The sequence below is a fragment of the Thalia democratica genome, chromosome 1, assembly GCF_965202585.1.
Source record: "Thalia democratica chromosome 1, ktThaDemo2.hap1.1, whole genome shotgun sequence".
NCBI classification, from domain to species: Eukaryota; Metazoa; Chordata; class Thaliacea; order Salpida; family Salpidae; genus Thalia; species Thalia democratica.
This window is the reverse complement of record NC_139165.1, coordinates 64,159,183-64,173,886: the sequence shown is the minus strand read 5'-3', so window position 1 is coordinate 64,173,886 and position 14,704 is coordinate 64,159,183. Positions and strand designations below refer to the sequence as shown.

Sequence of the window (14,704 nt, the reverse complement as noted above, 5' to 3'; positions counted from 1 at the left end):
AGATGAATCGTTTAAATTTTGAGATATAAGAAAATATTTATTTGTTCCGAATGTTATCTTATGAATTTATTATCGCTTAATCCTTAAATAAAAACATTTAATGTTAAGTTTTAAATAGATTTAAGCGAAACAGTGTAAATATTTTTCAATAAAACTAAGTTAGTATAATCACAGACTTGATCTGTTTCTCCAAGATTAGGATTTCCTGTTTTAGCAAAGTTTGTCCAATACTTTCCCATTACGTTTGTTAATTTACGCTCTTCTTCAGTAAATCTAAAGTCTGTTAGTGTTTCAAGATCAAATATATAAGGTAAGTCAGCTGAATGGCATGGCAAATCGTAGCATTCTGTAAACTCTTCCCAAAATTGCTAAATTTTTTTATTTTGTAAGAACAACTTAAACACTTCTTTTTTTTATTAGAATTTGTTAGTTTTAAAAATAAAATTTTATTCTTAAATTTAAATTTAAATTTAATAAAGAAAAAATACTGTTTACTTTTAATGTACTTAAAGAGTAGGGTAATAAAGTAACGGTCCCAACTTGCATTCAAGGAGAATAATTAAAAATTCATGAATCAATAAAATTTTGAAAACTTACATTAGTAAATAATTGAATTCTAAACAAGTATACGGTGTTACTTTTAATAAAAGATGAAATACTATGTTTGATACAATTTTTTAAGATGTATCAGTTTACTATATTAACGTACAGGAAATGACCATGCTTGTGTAAACTGATACCACCAAAGGTCTTCTGAGAGACTTTTTCTGTTTTGAAGGAATGTATATCTGGCCGGACAAACAAACATGTAGTCAGTTACAACATCATTGAACGGGTATCTCCAGTCACAATCATCACCCGTGCACTGTTTGTAAGTCATTTTGTTGATTATACAGTTTTTATAAAAACACAAATGGAAAGTTTTATTTTTATAGTTGTGTAATTTATTTAGCTTTTCGATTGTTAAACGAAAAATAAAAATAAAAAATACTCCATTTGATGTTTAAATACTTTAGTCAAAACAAAACATACTTACTTTTTTTTTTGATAAGGTTTATTTTGTGAAACAGAGTCTTTCAGAAAGGTTTTTCTAGTTTTATAACCACAAGTACGTAATATATTAATTTAGTTATAAATTTGGTCAATCTCTTATAAAAACTTTACTTTTAAGTAGTAATCTATCAGAACCGGACAAACTTAAACTTTCAAATTAACTAGTGTTGAATTACACATAAAATACATAGCTTTTTTTTAGTTTTTTAGCTATTATGGACTCATACATAGCAGCTTGTGATAGAAGATTGAATAAAGTATTTTAGTTATTTTTTTAAATACTGAAATATTTTTGTTGAAATTTAAAACAGAACACAAAAAAAACAAAAATAAGTATTATTGTGTCATAAAAAATAAAGAAGCAACATGATTATGAATTAATCATTCGAAATGTTTTTGTTGGTTTATTTATAAAAACATATAACAGTTAGGTGCAAGTTGAAAATTTACGTTTTAATTGTTATTTAATGTATTTTTAATTTCTATATTAATAACAAAAAAATTTAAGACGTGTTTTTTAAATCTTAACAATACTATTAGGAATTTTTTTTAAAGATTTCTAATTTGTTCGTGCTTATGGGTTTATTTAAAACATGTGTCTTTGCAAAATGTTTTGGTTTAAAATTTATAGTATTTTTTTATTGTACAAACTTTAAAAAACCTTGACTAACGCTTTTCAAACTAAATAGATATGGATCGGGTTGATCTTTACTTTTTACAATCTTTTTTTTTTGCCTACAATTGTTTTCTTATGGCGTTAAACATTTTGCAAAAATAAAAACAAAGAAAACAGTTTGAACCTTATAGTCGTAGTGATCTATAATTTCTCCAACAACTTCGTCTGGAAAAATTAGTCTTAATATTAGTTCAAACGTTTTTTGATCCGGAATAGGGTCTGGAGTAATCTCTATTACAAAAAACATTCCTTCGTCACTAGTAGCGCCCCAAATTAATGGCTTTTTTTGCTGATTATTCTAAGATAAAGATAGAATTTTTTGATATATTAAGTTATCGTTTTGTTAAGTTTTATTTTTTAATTTCGTTGCATCAAATACTTTTAAATTATTTCAAATAAAACGATTTTTAGTCAATTTTTCTAACTTTATTAAACTAATATGCAGACTTTATTATAAAAATATTTATTTCTAATGTAGTATCTAACTTTTAAATACGTTTCATAAAGCTGTTCTTTTACAATATCTTCGTCGATAATAAAAGCCCAAGGCTCAGCGACTTGTGAAAGTGAATTAGTATTAAGCTGACCAAGTATAGAAAAATTATCAAGACTTTCAAGTATTTCATTCATTGTCAACGATCTCAGGCAGTCCATTTCATTAACGCTGTTTTATTTTAACACAGTTTGAAAAAAAAAGATACTCATGTAAAACTTTCAAAAGAAGATAGTTTACTACTGTTACATTATTAACTTCCTTTATTTTGTTATAGATACGTTTTTGTGCTTAAAACATTTTTATTATGTAAAATTTAACCAGGTAGTTCATTGAGCTAACTTGCATTTTCCATTTTCTTTTACAAAGTTATTTGCAGTAGTTTGTGCTTCTTCCTTTGTTTTAAAAGTAATTCCGAAAGGACCACTTTGGGCTATGGCGCGCTGGAACAACGGTTCACTGTAACTGTTAACCAGGTGTGTCAAAACACTCTGGCCACCTGCGCTTTGACCAAATATTGTAACCTAGTATATTTAGTTTTTGTAAGTATACTTTTTAATTTAGACCAAAATAAAAAAGTTTGCAATAACAAAACAAAGTTCTTAAAAAACTACACTTTTAATTTATAACCTTACTTGGGTCACCACCAAAGTCAGAAATATGGCTTTGTACCCATCTTAAAGCCTCAACTTGATCCCATAAACCGAAGTTACCCGTTATATCATCTTCCCCCGGTCCGTTTTGGTAAAAAGATCCAAAAGGTCCTAATCTAGATTATAAAAAAATACTACCGTTTGTTATTAGTTATATTCAAGTATAAGTGTTTTAAATAAAGCTACTTTACAAAAGATTTAGATTTTGATAAACTATAAACCTATATAACATGTTTTTGAAGGTAACCGATAATAAAAACTCAAAAAATAAGTACTAACAGGTGTTTTAAAATTTTTTAAACGGATGTAAATCGAAAAAAAAATTACCTTTTTTCACAGAATATTCTTAAAATGTTGTATAAGATTTTTCCTTAATGAAAAACAATTTACATAGTATTGTTACATTTAAAGGTTTTCTTGTCGTTAGTTTTTAGAAGATAGTACAGAGCAAAACATAGAAAATATTTATCTAAAAATTTAAAATAATAAAATGATAGTCATTTCTAAACCATTGATCCTACAAAACTAAGTGTATGTTTTTATGAAGATCATAATGAAAATAAAAAGGATAAAATTACGATGATAAAAAACTTACACCTTTATTAAATTCCACTATAACTTTTAATATTTTCAGATGTGCATGAAATAAGTTTTAAAACAAAAAAAGTAAACTGTAAAAGAAAGTGTAGAGGTAACTATTTTGTTTTGTGAGCAGTAAAAAAATAAGTTTAGCAAAGCAACATTGAAAACTTTCACTTTGGGCGCTTTTTTTTTCTTAAATAACCTTAGAGTGTAAATTATGACTTATCACAGCTAGAATAACAAATTAAACTAAAAAAGTAAAAACTACATAAATCGTGAAGAAAAAATTGTAGGCTAAAAGAAAACAGTTGTAAATTATTTTAATTTAAGAATTAAATTACACTTATTATCTTGGTAGTGTTTTTTAATAAAGAATCAAAATTTTGTTATTAAGACGGTCTTGTCTTTTCACAAAGAATATACCGTCTTAAAAACTTGAATAGCTACAAAATATTACTTACAAATTATTGTTACACTAAAATACTTTGCGAGTATAAGTCAAAACATTCATTAACTACCTATAATTAAGATTCACAATAATCAAATTTCCTTTTTCTGCTAGAAATCGACTATCATAAAGCGTTATAGAGTTTGATCCGCTAATGAAAGCTCCACCATGAATAAAAACCATTACTGCAAGTTTACTTTTCCCTTCTAAATGCAACTGTTGGTACTGGTTGTCAATTATTTGGTTGAGTGAACTAGGCGTGTATACTGTAACATGCAGACAATCCTCACTTTGCTATAACGTATTTTAAATTAGTTATATTAGCATGTTCTGAAATCTTTTTTTCGCATAAATTTTTTTAGATAACAATAAGATCAAAAACTACTAAACAATAAAGTTATGCTGAATATTAAGTACTTATTTGTAAAGCAGTAACTTAATTAAAAATAATTGAAATTTTCTTTGTATATAGTTCACAAAACTAAAAAAAAGTTATAAAAACTTTTTCTTGAACTTTTTACAATTTTTAATTTTTCAAATTCCTCGTATGTTTTATGCTATGACTTAAATTAAAACTATAAATAAATACAATGTTAGTATTCTAGCAATCTAAATAGGTTTTTATATTAAACTAAAGGTAATTTTTTGACTCATAATGATAAAATGGTTTAATTTTAAATAAAAATAAAAATTATTTAAAACTAAAAGCATGTCTATATCAAACAGTTTTTATTTAACATTTACATTAACAAACTAATGAACAGTACAAAACTCTTTAAAGTAAAAAAGTTAATACTTTATATATTTAAGTAAAATAAAACTAGTGTCAGACCTTATTCCAAAGTATTAGCTTATAAAACGAACAGGGCACTAAAATTGACATACACCTCTGTTTATTAAAAATATTCCTAAGAAACTATTTAATTCTTTAACCATATTCTTTTTATAAATTTAACTAAAAATACCAATATTTTTATTACAATGACCAAAATAAAGATGCTTCTAACCATCATCATACACGACTATCAACAACAGTTCAAGCGACATCTAGGTTACGTCCTTATTAGAAGTCAATAATTTTTAGTGTTCGTTAACTTTTAGACTATTTTCGTATACCCACAAACAGATAAGTTGAACTAAGGTAATTATATCTGCTTATTTAGACTGATACAAATATGACTGTGTTTAAATAATAAGTTATAGTAAGAAAGAGACTAGGTCACAGACTGTCGCGTAGAAAATCGGTAGTTGTTGTTCGACTCACTTATAATATAAATAAGTATTGAAATAACTGAAAAAAAAGGTTTATAGTTTAAAAATATCTCTACCACAAGACTAGTTTTTCAGTTAAATTTTATCAGTCAAGAAAATTTATATAAATATGTTTAGAGCATTTGCAATGGTATGGTTTTCAATTTCAATCTTTTAGTTAGTTTTAAAAAGTCTTATTTAAACTTTTGTTTGTCAATGTTAAGAAAATCACCTACAAAACCTCTTTTGGGTAGAAAATTAGTAACTGTCTTAAAACTTAAACTTCTGAATACAAACAAAACAACTGTTTTACTTATTATTTAAAATGAAACACACAATCGATATACAAGAAAGGAAATAGTAAAATGGTTAGTTTTAATACGATGTTATAATCAAATTGTCATACACTAAGTTCACAAATTGATAACTATTTTTGAAAATTTATTATATGAGTATGTTTGCTTTTACCTCTAAAAAATACAGTTGTTTTCTACCAGCTTGAACTAGGGATGTTAACTTGTGTAATTGTTTTTTTTTTAATTTATTGTTATTTATTGGTATATAATTACGTAATTAAAAAATTATAATCCTAACATTAGTATATTATATTTTTTGTCAACATAGTGTATGTAACTCTATGCTTTTAACATCTTATCGTCAGGCAGCGTCTAGTTTTGAAAATTTATATACAAAAACACACTTAATAATTACAAATATTATATAGTTTTATAACAGTCAGATTTAATATTAAGTATTTTACCTATTATTAACTATTATCTGTAATAATTATTTTATTTTAATAAAAAACATGTACACACCCACTTTATTCTATGCTTCTATTCTTTCATTACAGTAATTATTTTTTTACAGAACCCATTTGAAGTGTGTTGATTCATTAACACACAGAAACATATGTTGGTACAATAAAGGAAGATTACTGTACAATTTGTTTTTATTTATATTCCAGTGAAGTTATTTCACTAGGATCTTTTGTAAGCAAACGATTAAACTATATTTTGAACAGTTATACAAAAACACTAAATTTCAGAGCCGTTAGATTTAAAGAAAAATCATTAGTAAGATCTCTGCTTAAAAATCAGTTTCACATTGGGTCCCTAAACTTTAGCAAAATAAAATATATGCTTTTATTCAAAGTTGTCATAACTTTTTAGGATATTTTTGCCCATGCTATTTTTATGCTAAGTTAAAGAATATTTTGAATTTAATGCTACTGTAAGTAAATAATGTCGGTAAGTATTTTTTATGAGAAAATTAGTGTCCAGTATGCAAGTTTTCAATTAAAATAAAAGGAAAACTTTTATTGACTCCAATATTGTTTTAATTTTGTCATTTCTCGATTATTATGTTTTGACAGAAAGATTATTAAAATTACAAGACAGTTAGTACAAAGAATAAAAATAAGTACAATTAGTTGGTCTAAAATTAGTTTTTTTATGATTATTAGATAAAATAAAAGTTTACAAGTGATTTAAAATGTTTTGCCAATATTTGTTTTCTTTTAAAGTATTTCTTTAAATTTATAAAAAAGTATGTTAGCAATCTGTTATTTTTTTACTGGGTTTTAATGTTCAGTTCTCTTTTTTTTATGAAAAACAGTTTTTTAGAAACTATATTTAGTGTAACACATTGAAGAAAGTATAGTATATTTTTGTTCATACATAAAACAGAATCTGTACATAAAACAAACTGCATCAAAAAGTTTGGAAGAAATATAGTTAAAAAATTATACTGTATACTTTTATCCTTTTTTAAGTTTTTATTAAACATTAGAGTCGAATAACATTTGAAAAAAAAATTCATAATGTTATTAAATTAGTTATGTGTACTCAGGGATGCTCAAAATATCATTTACTGCTACTTAATATATAAAATTACGTAATGATAAAAAGTTTTTAACAACCTAACTTAATGGTTTTAAAATTTTTTGTTGCTGATCTAATTAAATCGAAACCAAAAACTAAATAGATGTTTTGTAAGTTTTTTGCGTTAAACTTTTATCAAAATCAATGTACTTAATGTTTTTTACACAGGTCCAAATAAAATAGAAAATTACACTAAATAAAAACTAAATTAGTCGTACACATAATTTATATTATAATTACTTTTGTATTCCGTTATATTGTTTTCTATATAAATAACTTTTCAAAACATTTTTAATTCTTTTAAGTTTTTAAAGTATTAAATTAAGTTTATTATCATAGTACAATTTTGTATGCAAAAACAAGTTTGGAACTAATACTGAAATATAATATTAAAAAAAAAGTTTATTTATTTTCCTAGCAAAAACAACAGCATACTATGACTAATGCAATTAATGGTTTAGGTAAACATTTTAAACATTTATGTTTTTGTTTTATACATTTAATATAAATATTTGAGTGTATCAAACAAAACAAACAAGTTAATCGTTATGTTTTTTGCTTTGAAACGATTATTAATTTGGAAAAATTTCAGTGTTAAAACAAATATACCTTAGATTTACTTTGTTTAAACCACAAAAGTTAGCAATCTTGAAAAAAAAACAGTTTTTATTACAAAACTTACCTTTTTTGTATCAAATAAGTGTTTGGGTACAAATTTTTTAATAAAACAGTTTAATTTTCTTATAAAAAGGTTCTGTTAAAGTTTATTGTAAAGTTAGAAAAATAAATAAATTAATTATGAATTACCCTTAATAGGTAGCTAAATACGATTATAGCATTAAAACACTTTATCAAACTAGAAACTGCTTAGTCATTACTTTAATATATATATATTATTTATACTTATAATACTATAATTTTGAACTTCAGTAAAACTTTGTTATTTTGTAGTTTATATATTTTACTTATGAACATTTTGGGTAGCTGTCTAATTTGCACGAGCGTACAAAATTTCACGAGGGAACAAAATTGCACAAGTGCACAAAATTGCACGATTGCACAAAATTGCACGAAGACTAATTTGCACGAGTGCACAAAATTTCATGAAGATAAAATTGCACAAAGATACTTTTGCACGAGCAGACAATTTTGCACGGAAACATTTTTGCACGGGTTATTATTTTTTTTATTACTGTATTAATTTTATTTGTATTTTATAATTTTTTTTACTATCACTCTTAACCCTAACCCTTACCCTCGATCGGTAGCTTTTTTTTTATATTTCTTTTTTTATAATAATTTTATGAGTTTTTTTTTTCTATCACTGTTACCCCTAACCCTTAACCTCGGTCAGTAACTTTTTTTTTTGTAATTTTTTACTCACGTGTAAAAATTTAACTCGTGCAAAATTGACCCTTGGTGCAAAACCGTCTTCATGCAATTTTGTTCCCTCGTGCAATTTGGGCCTCTGCAAATTTGGCTAAGTACAATTTTGTTCTAGTGCATTTTTGTTCTAGTGCAATTTAGTCCCCTCGTGCAATTTAGTAACCTCGTGTAATTTAGACCCGTTCCCGATCATTTTAGTGGCTTTAATACTTTTTGATCATGTAATTAAACAATCATACTTCTACTTGTAGTTTAATGGTTTTGTAGTCCTTAATTTATATACCTCATAAGGGCATGTGTAGTCAGGAGAAGGCAAGGAGCACAGCTGGGGACAAGCAGGCCTTTTGAAAGTAGCATCGAAAAATTCATTTTCTTTGGCTAATTTTTCAGTCCAAGGTCTTGGGTTTCTCCATCGATAATTTCCAACTGGTGGTAAGCTGAATGGTAGCCCGTAAAAAACCGAAGCTCCTGAACTAAGTTCTAGACCCTTAATCCTTCCTAAAGTCTCACCTATTTTATCAGTAGACTTTTTATTTAATGGAATTTACTAGGTTTTAATAAATATTAATATTGCTTTAGTAGTAATCTACAAAAGCGGTCTTAAAACTTGGAGAAAAAAAAACATTTGATGCCAGAAGCTATTAGTCCTTTATACTATATAGTATATAGCAAGCAAAAAAATCAAGCAAAATTGAGTACTTAGAATGATAAAGCAAAAACATTGTAATCAAATTTAAGGAATAAACAAATCTTTTTAACAAGAATTAACATGTTTTATTTTATTTAAATTATTTTTGTAATTTTTAAGTGAAGTTTTGTTTTTCTAATAACTTTTTTAATAAATTACTTTTTAAATTTAAATTGGTAGTACCTTTGCTACTTTTATCATTTATTTTTTTTAGTAAAGATAATACTAAATTATACAATTAAAGTGTTATAATTTTTTTTCTGTTAACATGACCTAATTTTTTTTAGTTGATTATTTGTATATACATAAAAGTTATAAATTTTATTAGTTTAAAACAACTAAAAATAGTATTCTTTATTCTAATAACACATTGGTTGTAGCTTTTACTGTATATAATAAGTTAATGCACCTAAAATTGAAGTTTATCAAATTTTTTCTACTAATTTTGATGCTAAATTATTTTTAGTTAAGTGTCGTGTTTAATTTTTCAATTTTAAGCTTTTATTGTCGGAAAATATCTTTATAACCTCTTAAATAGTTAAGGTAAAAAAGTGGTGTGTAGCTCGATGACCGTGGTCTTTCTATATATCAGGTTTTGACCAAGTATTTTTGCGCTGTTTCTTTATTATGTTCAATAAATAATTAAATTTACAACCTTAATTATTCGTCAATAGAAAACAGTTGTACAAAGAATTCTACAGTCTACTAATTTGTTTTTTTTAAGTAAAACAATCAAACTTTTTAATCATTTTTTTAAAGTAACTTATTGATTAATACTTATCAATCGTTATCTTAATCATAACTTTATAATTAAAACTAATACGATGTCTAGATTATTAGAACTTAATTGAAATTAAATACACGAGAATATGAATATAACTCTTAATATATTATATAACTAAAATTAATTTTATATAACACGGTTAAACGTTATCTGATTTTGGAAGAGCTGTTATTAAATAAATTAATTTCAGCTAAAAAATAAAATGAAAATAGTTTTTTTGTTGTTTATACAAGTTGAACCTTGAAAATTTAATATATAAATTTGTAGCTTTCAAAAAGTAGTTAAGTAGTTTACTATTAATACCTTTTGATAACTGTTCTCAGGTTTTAAACTAAATTTAAATTTTCCATATTAAAATTTTATTCAAAAAAAACTTATTTTAAGCATTTATACAAGGAGTTTCATCTGTTTTTTGTAAATAAGATATTAGTTAGTATAACAGAAAAAGATTAAAAAAAAACAAAAACTTACTTTGAACAATAGTGTATCTATTTTCAATACTTTTTTCGGCACCTGTCATTGTAAAATACAAAACAATAGTTATGGTGCCAATCATCACAAGAATCATCAAAAATGGAAACAGGAACTTTTTAGACATCTTTTCTTTTTGAAAACTACTTACTACTTATTTAAATATAAAAGTCTTACAGAAACTATTAAAACTTACAAAATTTATAAAAAAACAAATATATTGTTTAAAAAAACATTTTTGGAATAAAGTTCTAATGTTCTTTGAAGTTTATGTAAGAAGCAACTAATTGTCGTCATATCAATATAAATACTGATTTGCAAAAAATAATTAACCACATGAAACGAATGTTTGTTTTGCACAAAATTCGTATAATTTGTATATCGTTTTTTGTGTTTTCAGCTATTTTCATTTAGATTTTCAATTAAACTGACAAAAAATTATTTTAAGTCAGGGTACTTTTAAATAAATATTTATAATAACGTTTGACATTAAAAAAAAATGATTAATTTTAAAGTTTTTGTGAAGTATGTAGTTAACTTTATTTTTAGTTTATTTAGCTTTTTTAATAATGAATCTTAGATTTTCTATTTTCCTACAAAGTGTTTAATTTAAACTAAAGATTCATTTAGTACACAAGAGTAATAAAAAAGGATTAACACGTAAAAATAAAATAACTAATGTATATATACGTAATAAAATGAAAAAATATTTAATTTTCTTAAAAATAAAACACGAAGTAAGGTCTTCTGGACAAAAATTATTTTTTATGTTAAAAATGTTAAAAATTAAATTCTTAGCAGTTAGCTAGACATCCGTTTGATTTTTAAAAATTATGAAATATATAATTGTTTTATATATTTTGAGTAAATTTGTAATTTTCTATTTAAACATAAAAATTATAAAAATGATTATCACAAAGTTTTTTAATTATTTTTTCTGATTTTAAAAGTTCAACTGATTTTTATTTTCAACCTTTAGATAAATTAGTTCTTCGTTACCGTTTATTAAACAATTTTAAATTACTGAAGTTGTAGAATTTTATTTGTGTATTTACACCATACTTACCCAAAGTTGGCGATAAACAAAATATTTATAAAAGTTAGCTAAACACAGCTTAGTAAAATACCAGTATAGGTACTTTTAATACCTTAATATAATTATTATTAGGTATATAGTTATTAGTTTAAGTAATTTAAATATAATTAAGCAAATTATAGCTCTATCTACTACGATACATGCATGTTAAATAATCGGTTGAAAAATTATCATAAGTTACCTAACAACTCATAGTCTTGAATTTTCATATACCCGAATACCAAAAAATAAAATAATTGAATAAAAACAGTTTTAATTATTGGTGTATAAGCTTTAGAAAATTATGAACAAGTAGTTTTGAAAAGTTTTTGTGCACTAAGTCAACGATCCCCAAAGTTTCAAAACAAGCTAAGCTACTTGGAAAAATTCTTTAACGATTTTTATAAACTTTGAAATACGTGTTCATTATGTTCTTAATTATTTTCATTTTTGCTAACATTTTTTGGATATTGTTCATTGACAGAACTAATTGTACCACAGCAATGGTAGTTTCTTAATAAATAAATGTTATACAATAGTCTAGATTGCACAGTACTTCTCTGTCAGTAATGTAATGTGAAAGGTTTTTCAGTGCATAAAGTGGTTAACTGTTTTAATTATTTCTTAAAGTTACCATTCATGTGGCTTCTAATTATTTTTTGTTTTGAATTAAAATAATATTTATCGGCTCTCAATAATTACACTAACATCAAAAAGTTATAAGAAGCTTATTGAAATTTTTCAAATCTCAAATAACTGACTTGAACTGTAAAACTATTTATGACAAGAAGATTAGAAAATTTAAAAAATAGTTTTCAAGTACACTCGTTTTAGATATAAAAAAAGGCAAATAAAACCTGTTATTTGATTTGTTTGTTTATTGACCCTTTGTAATTTATAATTTTTCTTTACTTTGACCTTCTGTTAATTTCATACTGTCTATTGTTTAGTAGTTTTTAAAGTATAATTTTACTTTTGACTGAAAATCCGAGATGTATAACCGACTTATTACAGAATACTAATAGTCTGTCAAAATTTTCAACGTCGTCCTTCTAGTTTCCCGCTTAACTTGAAAACTTTTAATTGAATAATCCTTTTTTTTTTTGCTAAATCTCATTGGTGTGTCTATAACAATGATTTTTCAAAATTTTATATTAACTTATTTGAAAAAAACATTATTTATAAAAAGAGGAAAAGAAAAGTATGCTTAAGACTTTTTCACAAGCAAATTTAAATATTTTGTCTAATTTTTAGAATTGCTTCAATATAAACTAAAATACAAGGTGAAGTAAAATAAAGAAACGAACTATAATACAGACCAGGATGATGACACTAGTGTGATTCTGTTTCTTGTCACAATAGTCGATATTTTCTTGAATAGTTCGTTTGAAAATTTTTATAATTTAAGACTATCTTGTTATAAACGTTGTTTTCCAATATGTAACAATAACTTGCTAATTTCTATAAAAGTTTTGTTTTTTTTGTTAAACTAAAGTAATTGCATGTTTTACAATGTAACCTAGGTAAAAAAAACACTGTTTCAAAATATTAAAGACACAAGATAAGTATTTATTCAAAAAAGAAAACAAAAATAATAAACAGGGTTTCATTTTAAAGGGATTGTATGATTAAATTGATCTAGAACTGTCTTGATTTATTATGTTTTTCTTTTAGCAGTACATAATAAACTCCATTTTCTAATGTTTCATAGAGTTGTATCAGACAATTTAATTAAAAAACTCTTTAAAGCTTTAACATAATCTGTCTATTGAAATATACCAAACTATAGATACTGTTTTAATAAGCCACATAGTTCGTTGAAAATGTCATAAAATACCGAAAGTTTTTTAAAAAAGTTTATTATATTTCAATAGATAGCTGGTTATAAGCTCTTGACTATTTTTGGGTTTATGAAAATTAGTTTAGTCTTTAAATGATTAAAATTAATATTTTACTGTATCTACCTTTCTCCAATCTTTGCAAAATATACATAATCTTTAATAGATTTATTTGACTTGACTAAAAACTTTTTCCAAATAAGTGATATATTTTTTTTAAGACTTTAATCTAACAAATATAGATTAAACAGTTTTAGCACAACCTCTTACAATGAGTCCGGCGAGAACTGCGATAAATTTTGAACAATTAAGTTAGATAAACTTCTGGCCGTAACAATGAAAATTAAGTACTAGGGTAGAATAATAACAGTTTAGTTTGAGTTTTTAATAGCAAGTAGTTTTTATTTATAATTTATTCTGTTTTTACTTTATTTTTGTTTACTTTAAAAAATGTTTGACCTTTCATTACAGTTTTAGAGTTATCCTGTACAAGACTTTTTCCTGTATTCGTGGATTATGACTCGATGACTAAAAACTTTTTCGTACACCAGGTCCTTAGACCAAACATTTTAAGCTCTTTTTTCAATAGTCAATAAAAGAAAACGTTCCTAAAATCGTATTTTAACTAAATCTTACAATTTGTTTATGTTTTACTTAAAACTACTATTAAATGTTAGCTTTTTAATATAGAAGTTACGTTCAAACTAAAATTTGAAATTTTTCTGACGTTTAACTTTATTTTGTGCAGTTTCATGTGGGAAGTGCAGTTTTTTAAACAATAATTAAATATTTTATCAAACAACGTCTGTTAAGAAACGTGTGTAAATTCTGTTGTTCATTTTTCTATAACAATTTCATATTTACGAGCTCAGTCAGCCGTTCATCGTAGAGGTTTTTTGATACAAAATGCGTGTACAGATCAGTTTTATAGTGCGTTCTAGCATATTACAAGTTCGTACTAATGTTGAAATGATTCATATTAAATATATATTAAAAGTAAAGTAATAAAATAGTATAAAAGTTTGGCAAGAATTATTAAAATTTATTTCTATTCTTATTTTTTAATACTTTAATAAGTAATACTCTTTAAAACTTAAATTACTATAAAGTAAGGTTAAAGATTTTGTAGTCATAACTAAAATGAAATACTTTACAAAAAATTACACTACTATCAATGTCAGAAGTTAAACAGTCTTGAATATAATTACGTCACCACTTTATCTTTCAAAAGGATGGTATATTTAAAATAAAATAGCTCAGTGTAGATATTTTGACCTGAAAGTAGAAAAAAATGGATAAGGAAATGAAAATATAAAATTAGTCTGAAAAATCAGTACAATAATTTAAAGTTTTGTTTTCCGAATCGTGTTTAATTTTTCTTTTAATTCATTAAAATCTAGTTTTGTTTGAATTTAATTTATGT

At 24.5% G+C, this 14,704-nt stretch overlaps 1 protein-coding gene across 1 annotated transcript in view; it reads right to left on the bottom strand.

Moving 5' to 3' along the window:
* Nucleotides 1-10,495, bottom strand: part of LOC145838004 (cAMP-regulated D2 protein-like) — a 34,020-nt gene extending 23,525 nt beyond the window's left edge. The window contains exons 1-8 of the mRNA XM_082945523.1: nt 10,369-10,495; nt 8,709-8,935; nt 3,976-4,199; nt 2,853-2,991; nt 2,565-2,746; nt 2,216-2,393; nt 710-865; nt 177-368 (exon numbers count right to left, since the gene is read on the bottom strand). Of these exons, the coding sequence (XP_082801649.1) occupies nt 177-368; nt 710-865; nt 2,216-2,393; nt 2,565-2,746; nt 2,853-2,991; nt 3,976-4,199; nt 8,709-8,935; nt 10,369-10,495 (1,425 nt within the window). The remainder of the gene's footprint in view (nt 1-176; nt 369-709; nt 866-2,215; nt 2,394-2,564; nt 2,747-2,852; nt 2,992-3,975; nt 4,200-8,708; nt 8,936-10,368) is intronic.
* Nucleotides 10,496-14,704: the final 4,209 nt, after the last annotated feature.